This window comes from Pan paniscus, chromosome 14 (genome assembly GCF_029289425.2).
Source record: "Pan paniscus chromosome 14, NHGRI_mPanPan1-v2.0_pri, whole genome shotgun sequence".
NCBI classification, from domain to species: domain Eukaryota; kingdom Metazoa; phylum Chordata; class Mammalia; order Primates; family Hominidae; genus Pan; species Pan paniscus.
Window position 1 is genome coordinate 30,546,665 of NC_073263.2, and position 22,017 is coordinate 30,568,681.

Here is a 22,017-nt window from a genome sequence, read left to right on the forward strand (position 1 = left end):
GATATACAATATATATTAGGATTTATTTTGAAAAGATCTATTGGAAAACTAATTTGGAAGAGAGTTGAGTTCAGTGTCAATAGTAATTTGCACTGTTTGGACATTGCTCATGAAACTCATATTTTTGACATCTTTGTCTTTCTGAATAAAGATGGTGTTACATGATATGCCTCTGAACTAAGGCTTTGTAGCAAGAATCAGGAATGAACTCATTCTAAGTGAGATGGATTATGACTCTTGCCTCTGTAATCTGATAATGTTTGTAACACTGGCTTCAGTGCTTCATAGATATTGAATGAATATGTTTTAGCAGAGATATTTCAAAGAAATAACAGTGGTGCTATCCACTAATGCAGTGATGCCTAACCCTCCATCAGTAAGGGATAAGCTTCAAGTGTTTTTTTTTCCAGGTAATAGGGATGATATACGGCACCCCATCTAAGCCTGCCAGATTAAGCAAATAAAACTATGGGATGCCCAGTTAAATTTGAATAATGATATGCAGTAGATAGCAAGTATTTACACTAAAAAAGTCATTATTTATCTGAAATTCAAATTTAACTGGGCATCCCATGTTTTATATGGCGACCCTGGCCCTATCCAAAATCTCTCTGACACCCATCTCTGCCCCAGGGACCAGACAGACCCAGTGGAGTGATCAGTGTCTTCTGTGCCCACTGAGCAGACTCGTGACATAAAAATATATTCACTAGAGACCACTTCTGATCATTTGAGTATATACTTCCTGTGACTGACAAAGCAGAAAATGATTTCTCCATTGAAGTGTTCATACAGGGCACATTGACCGTACCTCTAAACACAACAAGAGTGGGTTTAGCTACTTTGTTCACAAGGAGTAAGTATTGCCTTCCGTTTCCATTCCACCCCAGCTCAGAAGATTAAGAAAAGTTCTCACTTGTCTCTGGAATGGAAAAAGTTACTTCCCCAACCTCCAGACACTGAATTCCGAAGGAATTACCAAATTCCAGCTAAAATTCCTGAGCTTCAAGATTTCAGTTTCAAATATGGATGCTACTCAAGCTTGCCTGTTGCTTCTCAGGGTCTAGGTGAGTACAGCTGCAGTTTCTTTTTCTTTTTCTCTCTCTCTTTTTTTTTTTTTTTTTAAGATGGAGTTTCCCTCTTGTCGCCCAGGCTGGAGTGCAGTGGCACAATCTTGGCTCACTGCGATCTCCGCTTCCTGGGTTCAAGCGATTCTCCTGCCTCAGCCTCCCGAGTAGCTAGGATTACAGGTGCACACCACCACGCCCAGATAATTCTTTGTATTTTTAGTAGAGATGGGATTTTGCCATGTTGGCCAGGCTGGTCTCAAACTCCTGATGTCAGGTGATCCACCTGCCTCGGCCTCCCAAAGTGCTGGGGTTACAGGCTGGAGTTACAGGCATGAGCCCAGCCCAGCTGCGGTTTCTAAAACAATCTCATAGATCTTAACCCCTGGCTCCAAAACTTCTCAACACAGAGGGCGCTGGCAGCCCGTTTTGGTAATAGTCATGGAGAAAGCCAGAGATCCTGGCATGAAATCAGAACCTTGTCACTGCAGCTCCCAACCTGTAACCCAGGGAGCCAGTACATTTCAGAAGATGACTGACTGCTTAGGCCAAGAAATGAGTATCATCCCTGCTGGAGAGGGGCAGTGGTTGGAATTAGGGGATGCTTCCTTCTCCTAAAAAATGAGAGGGAAGGATGCAGTTGCTGTCAAGTGACAGAAAGCAATGAGGCGGGAATCCAGTTTAGTCTCAATTTTCTACTGGAAGTGTATCCACATGTGCATCCCTTGAAAGTTTTTAAAAATTCCGTGACCAAGCCACCTCCAAGCTACTAGTTAAGCAGAAAACTTGGTGTCAATCTGAGACATGATTCATTCCTGGCATGGGGTTGGGATCAAGTAGCACTTGAGACAATAATCACAGAATTGATGCTTAGCACCTTGGGGTTAGAAGGTGGCCTAGAAATTACCTCGTCCAGAGCCTCATGTGTGTGACTCTTCCTGACTCCATCCTTGCCAAGGGGTGACAGTGCCCCTGCGTATCCACTTCAGGGTAGCCCCATCCCCCTTCGCTGTCCGATGCTCCAACTGTGTAGAAGTTGTAGCAGCTGTAATATTCCTTACTAAACTTCTAGCCACTGGTTCCACTTCTTCCCATGGATGTTAGTTAGTATAAATCTATTACTCTACAAAAACCTTGTCATATGCCTTCTAAGTCTTCTCTTTTCCAGTTAAAGCATTTCCAGGCCCTACAAACACTCTTCTCAGAGTGCAGTGTCAAATCCTCTCACCAGTTTGGTTCCTCCATTTGGCCAATGACCCCTTAAAGGGGATCCCTGGAACTGGAAGGTGTTCTTAAGGTTTAAAAGGATTGGGTAGGTTGTGAAAATTTGTTTTTTACATCGTGATTCTATTATTTTTTTCATGATAGTTTCTGGAATATCAGAACTCACATTAAATGAGCAATATTCATAATCAAATATAAATGATTTGGGTGTTGCCTGCACCTCAGACCCCCATTAGTCCAAATGGACAATGAGCGATGACTGTAAACACCATCATTCTTCTAAAATCCTCATCCGAAGATGCCTAGGTCCCTGGAAGGAGGCCCCTTACTGTGCCATCCCAAATGTGCACAGGAGATGTCCTGAAAGAAGAAGCTTCTATGAGGACCTTTGTTTATTAAGCAGGCAGTGAATGTCACCATCATAGTGGCCAAGGGCAAACTTCCTCTTTACCCTCTGAAGCTTTGCTGAAAAATCGACTGACAAAAAGCAGATTAAAAGGAGAAAAGGCATATAAATTTATTAACATGCATGGGAGTCAAGCAAAATATAAGAACTCAAAGAAATGACAGGAGGGTTGATGCTTTTATATCATCTTGAGGTTATAGAAAGAGCTGGCTAAACAGGTTATGGGAGGGGGAGAAGAGGAGACCTGGCTAGCAAAGTTGGTCTTGTTCAGTGATAGCAGCCCCCAGAGAGAATGATGGTAAAGGTTTCTTTTAGACCTATGAAGTCCGATCTTAGTTAATCTTTCTTAGATCCAGACAAGGGAAGGCCTTGGAAAGCCAGGCTTCATCATTGCAGATTCCCTGTGGATGCGGGTCACCCCACTCTCAAAGACAACTTTGCAGGACTACTTCTGTCTGCAGGCCTTCTCAACAGCCATCTCAACGTATATCAAAGACGTGTAATTTGGGGTGAAATATTTCAGTTTCCTTCACTATCATAACACACTGACCTGCATAAGAGTCAAGTTCAGGGAAAACTTCTCTTCTGAAAGTGATGGTCAAACTCACCCTTCTGGTCATTCTCTGATCACTGCCACTTCCAGCAGCAACAGGCTGGAAGTCCCTGTAGCTCTGCTCAGCCCTGGTCATTGGAAGAATTTGTTTAATACAGAGCCTTAGTGTCCGGCATCATGAAGGATGCTGCCTAAGCTCAAAGCTGGGCTGGGGGCTGTCAGGGTCATTTTCAAACAATAAGGGCAAGACTGGTGTGCTTGGGTGCCAGCCTTCCGAACTGTCCTCCCCTGTGTATTTCTATAGTGCCTTCTGTGCTGCACAGCTACCTGAGGAACCAAGAGCACACAAAGAAACAGACCACATACCAAAGTGACTACGACAAAACCTACCCAGATTTCTTAATGCTTTTAAACTCATTTACTTTCTCTCAAGTCAAAGAGTACCTTCAGAGTCTTTCCTACAAAGGTAAGATGAGGTCTTATTTCACACACTTACAGATCACAATACATTGCTTTTGCCAAATAGAAACGGTTCCAAGTTCTAGCCACTGGAGTTGAATGCCACAAAAATGAAAACATTGCCTCAAAAAAAAAAAAAACCAACTCATAGTGTTGTGCAAACCTCAATCCACTGAAAAGACATTTTCCTTTAAGGAGGCCCAGTGACTATATCCCCACTTATTAAAAAAGAGACATACAGCTTTTCACTCATTTCTGTTCTCATTTTGCCTGTGGCTGAATTGCTCCAGGATGATTCCTCTTTTTCTTAGAACTAATTGATTTCTCCTTTGGGTGTTTGTAGAGTCACGTTGTTTTGCTGTATTTTGTCTAATCTTTATTTTCTGTTTGCTGGTACATTTTTGTGATAAGCTTTTTAAGGTACAGGAAAATCTCTATGTATCACTCTCTGAAGGACAGCAAATGCCATTGATGTGGCTTCACTCCACATGACAAAAGACTTATCCTAGTTTGCAGCCAAGTGACTGGAATTGATTTGGGGGCATCTTAGGGGCAACAGGTCAGTCTGAGAGTGTATAAAATGTGAACTCAGAATAAGAGCGCTTGAGGAGAGGAAACTGAGCTCTTCCTGCAGCTGCCTCTCAGCCTATTCCTCCTCATTTGTGAGTACATCACCCGGTGCAGATGTAAAAATTTATATAAAATATATTCATATGCCAACTAAACTAATGTATCACATACATTTATAAAACATACAAACTGTTACAGAAGGAAGTAAAAAAATCAATAAAAGTCTAATATTTATTCCTGTACCCAGCTGATCATTTTCTGTACCCCATTTTGTGCTCTAGGCTATTTGGGGGCTACTAACTTATTGTGTGCCCTGTGATGAGGTTGGGACTTCCACTGGCCATGTGGGATCTCTCCAAGGGCTCTCTGTCTCTTGTCTGACTCTCTTGGGCCTCCAGGTGCTGTCCCCAGCCACAATCAGAAGAGCTTGCACCTCTGAAATCCTCGCTGAAACCCTCGTTTTGGGGATCTCCTGCCCTAAGAAAGACTGAAAACCTACTGTACTCAAGGCTGACAGGGAAGGGTGTGTGTGAGTGTGTGTGTGTGTGTGTGTGTGTGCTGGGAGAAAGGAAGTATTTTCCACTCTCACACATTGAGGGCTGAGAGCCTAAAGACCCTTCTAATAACTTGAATGCTGGGTTTCAGGGAGGTACAAGAAGCAGGTGTTTCCCTCCTATTGAGACAGGAGTATACATTTTCTGTTGAGAGAAAGGAACATGGAGTGAGTATGATGCCTCCCTGCTCTCCACAGATGCCTCTGGGCCAGTCTGGCACTTCAGAAGAAAACCAAGAGGCTCCTAAGGGTCCGCTGGCTCAATCTTCCCAGAGTTCCCAGCCAAAGCTCTGCAGCAAGCTCAAGTCAGCCTGCCTGTTCTTGCTCTCAATTTTGTATATAAAATTATCCTCTGCATTTTACAAGGAGCTCTTTTTACCTTTAGGATCCACATCTGTTGGACCCTGTAGAAAGAGGATTTTTGTCTTCCCTAAGCAGATGCTCCCATCTGCCCAGGGACTTGCAATGCAGATTCAGCTGTCATTTCTCTGCCCCCATGGAAACCATGGTGTCTGCAGGCACCGCTGTCTCTTACTGTGTGTCAGGTGCAATCCAACCTTAGTGGCGCCCCTGAGGGTGAACTAGGGACTCCTCAAAGTGCTCTGGCAGCCTCGGATCTACATTCTCCAAGATACTGGGGTAAGCTGATCTTTCAGGTAAACACTCTGTCCACCTAATGGGGTTTTCCTCCCCAGACAGGTGAGGTAGACCTGTTAGCTAACAAGGTAACTTAGAATAAGCTAGGGTTTTGTTTCTTCTTAGCTCTTCTGCTTTCCTGGTTCCCTCAGGGCAGCACCAGGGGCAGGTGCCTGAAGGCTCATGCCCCAGAGCTTTCCTCTTTGGGGCTGCCTTGGGCTGATGCAGGATCTGCTTCCCATGGATTTTCACTCCTCTTTCCAAGCTCTGCTGTACAATGGCCCACTCATCAATGCCAGCTTTATTAGAAGCTGAAAAACAAATGGAAGTTTCCCTCTGAATTCTTGTGCCCAAAACCTCTTGTCATTTTCTTGTGTCAGGCATGGCACTGATGCTTTTCAGCTGGCGAATATCACAGCAGAGCTTTTGTGGCTGAGTACATATGCAGATAATTTAAGAACCTGGCAGATGTGTTAGGCAGAATTATTATCAACTCAGCTTAAATTATTTTACAGGATTATCTCTCATAGGTTGTAGGCTCTGATGGAATAGAAGCCTAGAACAGGTACATTTTAAAAGAGAGAGAGAAAGAGATACAGAGAGAGAGAAAGGGAAAAGGCCAGGCTTGTTCTTAAGTAATGGACCAAGTTGGGTGGGAGGTGGGGGTGTGGGAGAGAGATGGTGTGTGTTGGAGGGTGAAATACAGAGAAGAGAAAACTCCAATATGACAAAAACTAAAGCTGTGAAAGCATAAAGGAGAGACAGCTGAAGGCAAACCTTTCATTTCCACTAACTCTGTATGTCACCACTATTTGGTATTCAGTTTATTTATAACTTGAGGAGGTTGAACTAGTAGTTATCTTTAGTGACTATTCTACTTTCAAAATTGTTTTAATCTCTGAGTCTGCTTCAGACCACTCAAAAGCTTACTCATTGGGCAACTGTTTCCTATTGGTAAAGACTGTGTCATCAGTCCACTTTTCCCCTAGTTGAAAGGTAAAATGATCTGATACCCAGTTTTCTGTGAATTTGTTCAGCTATGGCTCCCTCCCCATCTCTTCCTCCAACTGAAACTCCCACAAATGGCCATGTAAAAGGCATTTCTTCCTGGCCTGTGATTCAATATTAAGAATCAATGTATTTACTCAAGAAATGCTCAGTTGATACAAAGATAAATAAGGAATGCTTCTTCTCAGGGAACTCATTATCTGGTATGGGAGATAGACACATAGTTAAAATGTCACCAGTTCTGTAATCAAAGTAATCTTCGGGTACAGTAGCAGGCTGTGAGGGGTACTCCCAACCCTATGGATGGACAGGAGATGAGGAAAGCCTGCCTGGAGGAGGGGTCCTATAAGTCTTAAAGATGAATCTGCGCAGTAAGGAGAAGCAGGACCATTCCTGGCAGAAGCAACAGCGTAAACAAAATCACGAGGAAATGAATTTGCATTTATACATAATAAAGATTGGTATCATTTGACTTACAACTGGTAGCCTTTTTGAACACTCAAATTGACATTAAATTTTACACACTCATCCTTTTTACTAATTCATGCAAAACTTGGTGAACCATGTATGTATACCTCTGGTATCAGAAGAAAGGATTTTTTTCTTATTTTAATATAAATTCTTTGCTATAAATTCTTTGGTAATAGACAATGCTTAAAATGCTTAAAATCAGAAAGACTGACAATAGCAAATATCAATGAGAGGAAGCAGTCAGAACCCCACACAGCTTTGGTGGGAATATTAAAGAGTAAATAATACAATCACTTTGTTGTTGTTTTGTGTTTTGTTTTGTTTTTGTTTTTGAGACAGAATCTCCCTCTGTCACCCAGGCTGGAGTGCAGTGGCGTGATTTTGGCTCACTGCAATGTCTGCCTTGAGGATTCAAGCAATTCTCACGCCTCAGCTTCCCAAGCAGCTGGGATTACAGGTGTGCACCACCACGCCCAGCTAATTTTTTTGTATTTTTAATAGAGGCACGGTTTTGCCATGTTGGCCAGGCTGGTCTCAAACTCCTGGCCTCAAGTGATCCACCTGCCTCAGCCTTCCAAAGTGCTGGAATTACAGGCATGAGCCACTGTGCCCAGCCATCAAAGAGTACAATCACTTTGGAAACAGGTCTGGCAGCTTCTGCTAAAGATAAACATATACCTACTCCATGACCCAGAAATTCCACTTCTGGGTATTTGCCTGAGAGAAAGAAAACCATATGTCCACAAAAGGACATGTACAAGAATGTTTATAACCACTTTATTCTTAATAGCCTCAAACTGGATGCAACCCAAATCTCCATCAGTAGGAAAATAGATAAACAAACTGTGATATATTCATATAATGAAATACCACTCAATAAAAAGAAATTAGTTATTGATATATAGAGCAAAACGTATGAACCTCAAAAACATGCTGAATGAAAGAAGCCAGACACAAAAGAATACCTTCTGTATGATTTCATTTATTTGAAGGTCTACAACTGGGAAAACTTATCTTTGATGAAAGAAACCAGAACAGTGGCTGTCTTGAAGTAGGGAGTGTTGACTGGGAAGGTGCATGAAGGGTCTTCTGGGATGGAAGGAATGATCTATATCATCCTGTGGTCATGGGTTACAGTAATGCATGTGTCACTTCATCAAACTGTACACAAAAGATTAGTGAATTTCACTTTATGAAAAGTATACCCAACTAAAAAAATACTGGAGACAAGGTATGGAGTAGGGTAGGGATGCTTCAAAATTAAACATGAAATCACAAAAACAAATAAATGAAGACATAATTGGAGAGAAAACAGGAATAAACACACACACTCATGCACACACACAAACGCACACACAGACATCCCTGATCTATGGGCCTCCACTGGCATTTGTGACATTGAGCAGGATAACATGAACATTGAATATGAGCATGACATCACTTGCATTTTCACTCCTTTTTGGTTTTGGCTGCACAGGTGATAACTGCTGGGAGTGAATAAAGTTTTACAGCTCCACTCTGTACTATTAAAGATATACATGATTAGAGGCTGGGTGCGGTGGCTTCTGCCTGTAATCCCAGCACTTTGGGAGGCCGAGGCGGGTGGATCACTTGAGGTCAGGAGTCTGGGATTATACTAAAAGTACAAAAATTAGCTGGGCATGGTGGTGCATGCCTGTAATCCCAGCTACTCAGGAGGCTGAGGGAGGAGAATTGCTTGAACCTGGGAGGCAGAGGTTGCAGTGAGCCGAGATCGCACCACTGCCCTCCAGCCTGGGCAATAGAGTGAGCCTCCATCTAAAAAAAAAAAAAAAAATATATATATATATATATATATAATTAGGAGTAAGGAATCATAGATGTTCAGAACCAGACAAGACTCCTTAATGTTACAGATCAGGAAATGGAGGCCAGGGAGGGGGAGTTGAAGGGCCTTCCCAAGGTCAAACAGTTACCATTCAAGGACAGTAAACCTTACCAGTATCAGTGAGTAAAAAAACAGCCCTGGCTTCTATGAAAATTTTGGAACAATAATTTCTATTATCATCACTGTTTATTACTATGCACCCAGTAACAAAAGGATAAGACAACCATTTATTGTTTTTGATGGGCCAGGCACTGTCTGGGTGCTTCACACACAGTGTCCCTAATCTATTCCAACGTCTGTGCACAGCAAGTCCTGCTGCCTGTATTCAAAGATGAGGAACTGAGGAAGTGGAGAGGTTAAATCATTTGCTAACAACTGCCAGCACAGAACTAAAACTTAAGCCTGTTTCATTCTGAAATTCGTGTTCTGTCCAGTAAGTTTGCTAATCCCTTGAGTATTAAGTTTACTCTTCTTAATCAATAATTACACAACTGTGCCTGTTTAGGTATTAGGTATAATAGCCTGCTATTATTTTGGTCTTACCAAATTTGTGTATTTAGTAATATTACCAGATATTTTCTTCCTTCATAGAATTTCCCAATTTAGCATTTAAATACTTACGTGAAAATTTTCATCCTGTTTTTTCATACTTTTCAGATAGACAAATTATTGATCGCTTTATTCGTACTCACTGTGACTCTAACAAAAAGAAGAAATGAAAAGGGAAAATAGTACAAATGAAGAAAATCTGAAAATCAGTGGAAGCATGAGGACATTCCTAGTCATTTTCTCAATTATCAAGGAAAAATAAGATGCAAATAGCTTCAAGTATGTTGTGATAGTCATGAATTTGTGTCTTTTGCTTCGCTTTATTTTTAAACAATAAAATTAAGGCTACAAAATTTCCCCTGAACATAGCTTTAGCTGTATCCAATAGGTTTTGATACAATGTTTTTTTCTTTTCCCTTTTGGATACTTAATTCGTAGTTTCAATTTTGATTTCTCCTGTGAACTAGGAATTATGTGGAAGAGATTTCTTAATGTCCCATTAATCAGAGACTTAAGAAATCATTTTATTGCCTTATCTCTTCTTTGAATGAATGAAAGTTTAAAAATGTGCTTTTGGGAAATCAATTGCAGTTTTATTTAATGCCATTAATCAAGTATATGATTAATTTATGTGTTACATGAATATAAGAGAAAAAAATTATAGTTTATTGTATTTTTAATCCCTTATATCTTTAATTGCATACTTGAATTGTTCAATTCTGAAAGAATATTGGAACCTCCCACAATAGATATATTTTTATCAATTTTCCCTTGTATTTCTGGGGTTTTTGCTTCATATATGTGGCTGCTGTATTTTGTATTCTATTAGGGTTTATGAATTACACAGAGCTTCTTCATTGATTAACATTGCCCATTATATATTATTCATCTTTGGCTGGTTAATGCTTTTTGGCTTTAAATTGCATTTTAATTGATATTAATGTTGCTATTGGTGCTGATTTGATTTTGGTTTTACCTTTGCATTTGCTCAGTATGTCCTTGCTTTCATTTCCAATCTGTCTTTCTAACTTTGTTTCTAGAAATAAATTATGCCTATCTTTTATTTCATAACTAATATGCCAGTCTTTGTCTTCAAAGAACTTAGTACAGAGCAACTGTGATGCTTCACATACTGGGTTTTGTTTTCCATATCATTTTTTTTGCTTGCTATTTGCTGTTTGTTCTTTTTAGTTTTACTTTTGCTGATTTTCTTCATTTTCCCCTCTAATGTTAGTTTTGGAAATATACTGTTTTTCATCATACTAGTAGTTTTTATCACACATCGTCATTACTAGATTTGGGTTTCTCTCCCAATATATAAAAATTCCATCATCTCTGTGCTCTCAGGACCTTGTACTTCCCTGTTCTTCCCATGGCTACTGACTGAGAAGATATCCTTTATTTCCTCATTTCACACTGTGCTTTTCACTACATCCCCTGCATGTGCTCTTACGCGTGTGCATGCACACACACACACACACACAAACAACTGCCAGCAGGGCTCATGTGGAGAAGGAGCTTGCCCTGTAGGTTTCCCACCAGCAGCAAGAGTTTGTTGTTGTTATTGCTGCTTTGGCTTTTTTTCTTTCTTTCTTTCTTTTTTGAGCCCTTGTTTGGGCCTGTCCTATTTCCTGCTCCCGTTTTGTATCAAGGCAGTCATATCCCAACCATCCCTGCTTTAGACAGGGGTAGTTTTCTATTTATCAGCTAAGCGTCTCCCTGCCCCAACGTCCTTTGCAGATGTGGGTCAATACTTGAGCATTAAGCTGCTTTTATGCCTTTCTTAGAGTGCTTAAGACTGTTGCAGTGGCCACCCAGGAGCTTTACGTGGACTCTCTCTTGGTTTAGTGTGTGCAGTGTGGGACTTCCTGACTGTCCTCACAGCATCCATTCCAAAGCAGAGGTCCATACTCCATCAGGGCCTTGAGCCAAATATTAATAAATGAGTAGCCCCTTTGGTCCACAAATATTTATTGAGCACCTACTACGTGCCAAGCAGGGCTTTAGGGGATGGGGATAATGCACTAGTGAAAGACAGTAATGGAGCTTCGATTCTAGAGGGAGGCACCAAGAGGCTCCTATTTGAGATGAAACTTCAAGAGGAGAAGGAGCCAGCCACATGGAGAGATGGGACAAGACCTTTCCAGGCTTAGAGAACAGCAAGGCAAGGGCCTTAAGATAGGAATGATTTTGGTGTTCTAGGAACTGGAAGAAGGTGGAGTGGTTGACACATACTTAGTGAGTTGGCCGGGGACAGGGAAAAGTCACACAAAAAGAGATCAAGGAAGCAAGAGTCGGATCATGGTGTGAGTGCCATTGTATTTCTGTTAGCGTAGACTCTTGTATTCTATGTAACTTTATTTCACAACAGTCAATAAATTTCTATAAATTTATTGAAATATTATTTCAATAAATTTCTATTGATTCAAGTTGTGGATCACCCATGAATGTTGTTTTTATACTATTCATCTTCTTCTTCTTCAAATTTTGGTAGCAAAGTTTTGTGTAGGACTTGAGTTTTTCACGACTGCAGACGTGTCTGTGCATGCATCTTAAGTTTTTAATGTATCTCCACACCTTGGGCATCCCAAATGGGATCCCTGACCTCCCAAATGATTTTTTAAAAATTCACATACATTGAGGTTCACTCTTTGTGCTATAAAGTTCTATGGGTTATGACAAAAGCATAGTGCCATGTATCCACAATTACAGTATCACACAGGATAGTTTCACTGCCCCCAAAATTCTCTATGCACCACCTGTTCAATGCTCTCCTCCTCCCCTCAAACCCTGATTACTTATTTGGAGATCATTTTGGTATTCTGGGGGTAGGGTAGCTAAGAAAAGCCAGCATCACCTACCTTGCCCTGGGGCAGACAGCATACGGATGAGTATTGCCATCTGTCTGGACACAAAAAGTCATCTTACCTATAGGGTTCTAGAACTTGTCAGTGACATCACTCTAGAGCAAGATGTTCTACTTGTAAATACAGTATTGAGATGTCATCTTCGACAGACTTTTACTTTAGGGACGGTGGTAAAGTGAATTATTGGCCCCAATTCTTCATCTCTGTCTGTATCCACACCCCTGGCCATGTAACCTTGCAGCGCCTCCCACTAAAGATGGAATGTATTTCCCCTGACCTTGTATGTGAGCACAGCCATGTGGCTTTCTTTGGCTAATGGGTTGTTAGAAGAAATAAACCTGGGCTGCTCACTGGTCCCAGGAGAAAAATGAGTCACCCCAGCTGACCTGCCCCAATGACTCACAAACTGTGAATGAGAAATAAATGCTCTTTGCTGCATGCCAGAGGCCAATGTAGCAATAGCTGACTGGTACAGGCACAGCATTTATTTAGATGCAACATTCCTGGGACCCTCAAAATGAGAAAAAGCTTTGTAGAATCAGTTCTTTCTCAAAAATATTACATTCTATCACCGTCAACAAATGTGTGTTTAAAAAGCAATTGCATTTTAAAGTAAGAGTGTGGTTGAGGTTCTCTTGTATCTTAAAAATGGCAAGGGTGTTTTAAACATTGAACACTTTAAAGATTCTCATGAGGCCAGTAGCCACTGCTTATTTTAATGTGCTAGAAGCTGTGAGTGCTTTAACCTGGTTCATTCTCAGAGAAGATCAGCAAACCCAGATCAGTCATGGACCTGGCATGAGTTAATTATGTGGCACTAGAATCTCTATTATTATATTTGTAAGATAGTAGTTTTTCAACGGTTACTAATCCTGCCATTTTTTTTTCTTGTGGTATCCCCCGATGGCTCTTTAATTCTCTTTTTTCTTTCCTGAAAAGCTTACCCTTGTTAGGCGATTTCTGGGGTGTTTTTTTTCTTGCCGGGAACCTCTGTGGCCACAGCACCTTTGCCCAAATTCTTGTCCTGCATCCAGGAAGAATGAGGTACACAAGTGAAGAGTGAAGAAGAGTTTTATTTAGTGTTAGAGCAACTCAGAGGAGTGGGTAGCTCCTTTCTGCTGGCAGGTCATCTCTGAGGCTCTCAGTGGACAGGGTACCCTTCTCTGCAGCTGGTCATCCAGTCCCATCATCTCTCTGCTCTCTTTGTCCTCTGGCCATCTTCTGCCCTGCTCTGGTTGAGCCCAGGGCTTTTATGGACCTCAGAAGGAAGGAAGTGTATGCCGATTGGTCCATGGGCGGCCATGGGTGGGCCTGGACTCTTCCAGGCCCATGAGTCCCTACTCCAGTTCACGGGACTGGCAGCCCAGCCCCTAGTCTTCAGGCTCTCCCTGGCCTGAGGGTGGGCCCTTACTGGGGACCCTCTTCCTTCTACCCAGGATTCTGTCAGCCTCCTGCTGGGACTTGGCCCCCAACCCCGCTGGGAGATTGGAGCGGGCCTTGGGAGAAGAGAGAGGCCAGGCACTGGGAGCAGACACCCCTAAGCCTGCAGGGACAGGGGTCCTTCCTGGGGCACTCGAGGGTGTAGGCTACAGAGATGCCCAGGTCCTGTGCCTGGGAGGGCGGTGCAGCTGCACCTAGGAGCTCCCGCCCCACCAACTCAGAAGAGGCAGGACTCCCACTTGTCCCCAGCTCCTGCCTGCTTCCTGGAGCAGGAGGCCCAGGTCTGCAGCCGCGAATGAGGCAGCTGCAACTGCACCTGGGAAGGCAGATCCTGCCTGTTCCCGTTTCTCCCAAGAGCACAGGAAGGCTCCGATCCACAGCTGCATTTTGGGCTGCTGTAGCCTCACCCAGTAGGGGGCGCTCCTTCCTGCTCCCTAGAGCAGGAGGCCTGGGTCTGCAGCTGTGGTTTAGGTGGCTGTAGCCACATGGGGATGTCCTGTCCCAACTCAGAATGGGCAGGGTTCCCCCTGGCTCCAGGGAGTGTACAGCCCCAGCTGCGCTTCCCTGCTGCAGCTGGCATGATGGCAGCAGCCACTGCCATCACCCTTGCACACACCTTATTCAAAATAAAAGTGTATATAGTGGATTTCTATGCTTTCTAGAAATATCTGTTCTTTGTTTTGAACCTCTTGAAGAAACAGTTATGTAAATGTGTTTAAAATTGCTCCAATTTGTTTTAAAAAGCTTTTGTGAATAAGTAGAAAACAACATCCCTTTAGAATGAAGGCTGCAATAATTTGTAAGAAAGTAAGAAATGAAACGCAGGTTATAGGAATTTGTTTCCACTACGTGTTAGAATTCTCCTTTCTGTACAGGAGGTATATGAGTCTGGAGCAGGGCTTATCAGCCTTGGCTACCCAATCAAATGTCCTGGAGAGATTTTTAAAATCCTGATCCCAAGGCCACTTTCCAGACCAATTACATCAGAACTTCTGGGGACGGATCACAGGTGCTAAGGTGATCCCTGTGCACAGCAAAGAGTGAGAACCACTAAACTAGAGGGGGGATCTAATTGGTAAATTGCACCTGCGAAGGTTAAGTTGGTAGTTTAGTCAAGGTCTAAGCAGAAAGCAGAATCCACCCCATTTGTTTCAGATGATGGGGCTTAAGTAAAGGGACTACTTACTGAGGACATAAACGTGGGGTAAGGCTCCCAGAGACTTGAGAGAGAAGAAAGCTGTTACCACCTCTCCCTGTGAGAGCCTGGGCTGTCGGGGAGCTGCTGTCCCCTGGAAGGGACAGAGCCATTTTGGGGGACATGACACAGGGAACAAGAAGGGAAAAATTCCTCCAGCCTTGCTTCTCCTTCCCTCTCATATAATCTGATCTCCTGGCAATGGCTCTCACTGACAAGCCCAATGGATGCTTACCAGCAAGGTATTGATGGAGATGCAGTCCAAAGAGTTAACCTCCTGTGGCACCAGCCAGGCCAGAAAAGGCGATTAAAGGGAATTTGGAAGCCAAATAAAATATAACCAACACAATTGGCCAGCCTTGCTGAATGAAAACCATAAGCGGAGGGTATGGCCAAGTACTGAATAAATTTTTGAATGTAATTTTATAAAAAGTTTTATAAAATAAGGAAATTATTCATTTAAAGAATTATCTTAATAAAAAAGATATCATAGACATATCATGAAATTGGGACTATTCCAGAAAATTCAAGGCATATGACTATGACAATTTAAACTTTATCCTTCATTTAACATTTATTTTTAAATATTTTTAAAGTCTTTCATACCAGACACCCTGCTGTACTAGATACAGAAATGAAAGACACAGTAATCTATTCCATTCCTAAAGGTCTAAGAGTGTAGCAAAAAATACAAGTTGGCAAATGTAATGAAATTTACAATTTTGCCAGCCCAGAGCAGCATGCCTCACTTTGGGGGATACTCTCCTACCCCAATCCAGCCATGTGATTCTGATGTCAGCTGAAGGCTGTCTGTGCCCTGCCCGGGCCAGGTACCATCTGAATGTGGTACCTCTCCTCTCTGGCCATGGTTGGGGTTTGGCCCAGGATTTTCTTCCATGGGGACTGGGCAGAGCAGTCTTTCCTCTGTTGCTATGAGGCTGTAAGAAGATGTGTCCAGAGCTGCCCATGGTCTTCTTCCCAGTCCCACAACAGCAACCAGCCCCAGAGAATGGAGACCTGAGAGAGGATGTATGAGGAACGGAAGAATCCTGATGAGATTGGAGTGTCTATCCTTGAAACCATCTCCATCCATGCCCCATGAACAATTCATTTCTTGATTTGACTACAGCTGGATTGAGCTAGATTTCTGCCACTCGTAATCAACAGGGTTCTAACAAATACAGAAGGAAATCTCAGTAACATCCTAAAAGAGCCATGTGCAGAATGCTATGAGATTTCTAAGAGCTTGCCTAACCCGGCCTGAAGGGTCAGGAAAGGGTTTCTGGATCAAGGTAAAGGCCCAGGTTTTTATGGATGTACAGCCACTATAATCAGGCTATTTTCAAAAGCAAGAGTTTCAAACTGAAATGCCTACAGGGGTGCATAGGCAAGAAAGCAAGATATTTTTCTCTTTCTATACTCTCCTACTACTCTCACACAACACAGAGCACTACTGTGACCACATGTGTGGAGTTTTTTCCCCGACCGAATAGTTCTCCAGCACCAGGTAGGTGTCCTCCTAGCTCACAGTTCAATTCAACTGTGACGCTACCTGGAGTTGGCGCAGACCTGGCAGGATGAGGACTCACGAAACCATCTTTGCAAAAATTATAACAGTGAGAAATCTGTAACAGTGAAAGGGATCTGACCTAACCAACTCCATCTTGTGTCTAACCTTCCAGCTGCCCTTGTTCATTGCTGGGCATAGTCTGAACTAACTTTGGGAGGAACTTAGTTTATAGTTTAACTTTGGAACAAAGATGGTAACAGCCCTTTCTCAAAACAAACCCCTTCTTGCCTGGGGACTTGACTGCCTTTGTAGGACTAACAAATTAGCCTCAAGAAATGCAACTTCCCCGTTACTCCTGCAGATAACATCGCTATTTACTCCTGCAGATAACATCGCTATTGTAGAGCCTAAGATTTGGGATGTCTTTTCAGGTTTTTGGATTTCTGATGACTGATGGCTCTACCCAGACTCACTGTTTGGTCCTGTGACCCCCACCCAGGAACTGACTCATCGCAAGGGGACAGCATCAATTCCCTATGATTTCATCTTTGACCCAACCAATCAGCACTCCCCACTCCCTGGCCCCCTACCCGCCAAACTATCCTTGAAAAAACCTAGTCTTCGAATTTTTGGATAGACTAATCTGTGTAATAATAAATCTATGGTCTCCCGTTCATCTGGTTCTGTAAGAATTAAACTCTTTCTCTATTGCAGTTTCCTTGTCTTGATAAATTGGGTCTATCTAGGCAGCAGACAAAATGAACCTGCTGGGTGATTCCAGTCAGTCCCACAAGACTGCCCCCCATTGCAGATGCCAACAGGAAGTAGTAAGTCCCGAAGTTACTCACAGCTTCTGCCTGACTTGGCTACAAATTGAAAGTTCCCATGACTGCCTTCTTGAGTTTGATCATTTGCTAGAACAGCTCACAGAACTCAGAGAAACACTTCACTCACATATGCCAGTTTATTATAAAGGGTATTACAAAAGATGAACACGACGAGCCAGATGAAGAACTACATAAGGCACAGTATGGGGGAAAGTACAAGTTGCTGCCAGGCCTTCTTCAGGCACATCACCCTCCAGGCATCTCCAATGTTCAGCAACCTGAAAGCTCTCCAAAGCATGTCCTTTTGAGTTTTATGGAAACTTCATTACATGTGCATAATTGATTATATCATTTGTCATTGGTGATTAATTCAAACTTCAGTTCTTCTCCCTGATTGGGGGGTGGAGTTGAAAGTCTCAACTCTAATCAAGATTGGTTCCCCTGGCAACCAGCCTGCATGTGGAGTCTATCCTGAAGCCTCCCTCCTTCCCCGGCAGTCATCTCAGACATCTCATTCACATACAAAAAGACACATCACTTATCACTTCGAAACATTCTAGGAGTTGCCTGCCAGGAAACTGGACAAAGACCAAAATAGGTATTTCTTATTATAAGTCACAGTATCACAGGAGGCCTGGCAGGTAACCTAAATGAGGGAAGCGGGCCAGGAGTGAGACCATAGGGAGAGTGACTGGTGAAATGAAGAGTGCCCACTATGTTTAAAAGGGCTGCTGAGTTATCGTAGCAAAAACAACAAAAAAAACTACTTTACTCCATTTTTGTTTAAGGGGCCTTTACCCATTCCTGCTCATAGGCTAAGATAATTTTAGAGCAGTAATAGGCAAAAACAACAATCGTGTAGTTTAAAAAACACTTTAGGATTAAAGGACACATATTTAAACAACTATGTTTTGTTAAAGATTTATAGGACCATTAAGGCCTGACCAAGGACAAAGGCATTCCCAACCTCCCCAGACCCTTGCTGGCACCCAATTGTCTGTGGTTACTGGTTAGCTCTTGATCTCAATTCCCTCCTCTTTCCCCTGCGCTTAACATGAAAAGTACCTACAATTTGTATTGGCTTAAGGTGGTGCTTTAGGACAATAGTTCAGCATCTTCTCGGTTTTCTGGCTCTCCAATAAACCTGCTTTTCCTCCCACCAATTTTTGTCCCTTGTGTTTGGCGAGCTGCTGGATGTGGGTTTGCTTACATTATCTCTGGCTAATTGTTGCCCTGTTAGCATGTGTTAGTCATATAGGATTTCAGGAAAAGCAAAAAATATGTTTTTTAAATGTATTTACAATTTTTATTGTCACTCTTTCTGGTGTATAGTGTTACAGATTTTGACAAATGCATAGAGCACTGTATCTATCACCCCAATCATTTTATGGGAAAGTAAAATTCCATCTAAAATTCCTTTGGCTGTTCCCCTGTACACAGCCCCACCTCCCTAGCCACTGGCAATGACAGGTTTGATTTTCATCCCTATCATTTTGCTTTTTCTAGAATGTCATATAAATGGAATAATATAATATATAACCTTCTGTATCTTCTTTGATTTAGCAAAATGAATTTTGTTGTTGTTGTTGTTCTTGTTGAGTAATCTGTAGTAACGTGTTGCTTTTTATGGCTGAGTATGGATGTACCAGTTTATTTATCTGTTCACTGGTAGAAGAACATCTGGGTTGTCTCCAGGTTTTGGCATTTGTGTATAAAGCTGCTATAGGCATTCAGGTTTAGGTTTTCTTTTCTTTTTTCTTTTTTTCTTTTCTGTTTTTTTGAAACAGTCTTGCTGTGTCACCCAGGCTAGAGTGCAGTGGTGCAATCTTGGCTCACTGCAACCTTCACCTCCCAGGTTCAAGTGATTCTCCTCTGTCAACTTCCCAAGTAGCTGGGATTACAGGCACCTGCCATCACGCTCGGCTAATCTATTTGTATTTTTAAGAGAGACAAGGTTTTACCATGTTGGCAAGGCTGGTCTCAAACTCCCGACCTCAGGTGATCCACCTGCCTCGGTCTCCCAAAGTGCTGGGATTACAGGATTGAGCCACTGTGCCTGGCTCAGGTTTAGGTTTTCTTGTGAATACAACTTTTCATTTCTCTTCAGTAAATAAATACCTGGGAGTGGGATTGCTGTGTCATATGCATGTTTAACTTTATAAGAAACTGCCAAACCATTTTCAGAATGACTGTACCAGTTTGCATTTCACCAGCAACATATGAGAGTTACGATGGCTCCACATCTGTTATTAGCAATTGGAACAGTTAATTTTTATATTCTGTCAACCTGTAATAATCTATAGAATCAAAATCCAGTTTAAGAGAGTTTATTTAAGCACAAAACTGAGGATGGCCACCTTGAAAACACAGACTCCAAAGGGATGGGGTCAAGTGCTCTGAAGCTGAAAAGTTAAGGTCTTACTTATATAGGCAGAAAACAGGGAAGTTTAACAGGATTACAACATTTTCCACACAAAGCTGGTTTATGAGTTATAGAAATTTGATTAGGTGTGGATTGTTTTCTTTCTCACTTTAAAAGAGTATATTTAACATTCCATTTTTGACAACATGATGCTATTTGTGTAAAAGAAGAAAAAGGAAAGTTAGTCTATAACAAAGATCAATAGTTAAGAGGGAAGGGATTCTTCTCTTGTTCCCTTTAGTCTTTATAACATTTTATAAAACAATGCAGGTAAAGAAAAGGGTAATCTATAATCAGAGAAACAAAGGTTACAGATGCCTAGGCTATAGCTGCCTTTTATACGACTCACGTCCCATAATCACGTTCCTTTAAGGCCCCAAATAAAGTTCCAATAGCTTTGATTTTGAATTACTTATTTTCACATTTCTGTTTGTTTGTTACTATTCTAATATTACATCATAGTTTTACTGTGCATTTCCCTAATGAAAATGATATTGAGAAACTTTTCATGTGCTTATTTACCAGCTGTATATATATTGGGGGGAAGTGTTTATTCAGATCTTTTGCTCATTAAAAAAATGGATTGTTTGTATTCTTATTGTTGAATTTGGGGATAATATATATACATATTTGAATACAAGTTGTTGGACAGAAATATGACTGGTAATTATTTTCTCCAAATCTGTGGCTTTTCTATTTATTATCTTAACAGTGTCTTTTATCCAGTAAAAACTAAGCCAGTGTCACAAAGATTTATCAGGTGAAGGATATTCCTTTCTCTTCCTAGTTCGCCAAGAGTTTTGTTTTGTTTAATCATGAATGGATGTTGAATATTGTTAAATGCTTTTTTTGAACCTATTAAGATGATCATGCGGCTTTTCTTCCTTAGTCCATTAATATGAGGGTTCGTTGGTTGACTTTTAATTGTTGAATCAGCCTTGCATTCCTGGAAAGAATCCCCTTAGTGGGAGAATTGCTTAAGGCCAAAAGCACTGGGATTACAGCCATGAGTCACCATGCTCAGCTCAATTTCTTGATAGATATTATCCAAACTATTCTTGTTACCCACTTCTCGAATGAGCTTGGTAGTTTGTTTCTTCCAAGGAATTTGCCCAGTTTATCTAAATTGTCAAATTTATGGACATAAAATTGTTCATAGCATTCCCTTTTTCTCAGAGTACGTGGGTTTCATAGTCAAGGCCCCCGTTTCATTTCAAATACAGGTAATTTTTGTCTTCTTTCTTTTTTTCTTCATTAGCTTAGCTAGAGGTTTATCAATTTTGTTGATCTTTTCAAAGAACCAACTTTTGGTTTCGTAGATTTTTTTCTATTGTTTTTTGTTTTTCAATATCCTTAACTTCTGTACTCATCTTTATTCTTTCTTTCTTTCTTCTTGCTTAGGGTCTAGGTGTTTTTTCCCCCTAGTTTCTTAACCTAAAAGCTTAGGTGACTGAGAATTTTTGTTTTTCCTACTACTTAATGCTATAGTCTAATATGTTTTCTATGCTTAATGCTATAGTCCAGTATATTTCCCCCATGCACTGCTTTAGCTACATTCAATGAATTTTGCTTTATTTGTATTTTTGTTTTCATTCAATTTAATATGCTTTTAAATTTTCTTAGAGATTTATTCTTTGAACTATGGGCTACTTAGAAATTAAATTTCCAAATATTTGGGATCCTCCCAGACATATTTCTATTATTAAAGCCCAGTTTAATTCTGCTGTGGTCTGAAAACATACTTGGTATGATTTCTATTCTTTTACATTTGTTAAGGTTTGTTTGATGGCCCAGAATATATTCTTCCTTGGTGAATGGTCCATGTGCACTTGAGAACAATGTGTATGTGCTTTTTGGTATTCTATTAATGTCAATTATGTCAAGTTTGTTGATGGTGTAGTTTAAATCTTCTGTATCTTTACTGATTTTCTGTGTATTTGTCAATTACTGAGAGAAGAGTGCTCAAGTCTCCAACTATAATTGTAGATTTATCTTTTTTTTTTTCAGTCCTACCAGTTTTCGGTAACGTATTTTGAAGTTCTGTTATTAGCTGCAAACACACTGTTATGTCTTCTTGGTGAATTGATCCCTTTTTCATGATATACTATCCCTCTTTATCTCTGAAAATGTTCTTTGTGGGTTTTTTTTTGTTTGTTTTTTTTTTTTGAGGCAGAGTCTCATTCTGTCACAGAGGCTGAGTACAATGGCATGATCTCGGCTCACTGCAGCCTCCACCTCCTGGGTTCAAGTGATTCTCCTGCCTCAACCTCCTGAGTATCTGGGATTCCAGGCACCTGCCACCATGTCCGGCTAATTTTTGTATTTTTAGTAGAGATGGGGTTTCACCAAGTTGGCCAGGCTTGTCTCAAACTCCTGACCTCAGGTGATCCGCC

The 22,017-nt window shown here is 41.4% G+C and overlaps 1 protein-coding gene across 6 annotated transcripts in view; it reads left to right on the forward strand.

Annotated features, from left to right (window-relative positions):
• Positions 1-17,082, forward strand: part of TEX26 (testis expressed 26) — a 50,022-nt gene extending 32,940 nt beyond the window's left edge. For 2 of the 6 annotated variants that reach the window (XM_003826862.5, XM_057299647.2), the window contains 3 exons: positions 891-1,067; positions 3,555-3,716; positions 9,472-11,688. In XM_003826862.5, the coding sequence (XP_003826910.1) occupies positions 891-1,067; positions 3,555-3,716; positions 9,472-9,533 (401 nt within the window). In that variant the 3' untranslated portion in view covers positions 9,534-11,688. Of the gene's footprint in view, positions 1-890; positions 1,068-3,554; positions 4,435-5,030; positions 5,193-9,471; positions 11,689-16,806 lie in introns of those variants that run through there. The other 4 variants (XM_063595697.1, XM_055096584.2, XM_055096585.2 and 1 more) reach the window with 4 other exon arrangements.
• The last annotated feature ends 4,935 nt before the right edge of the window (positions 17,083-22,017 follow it).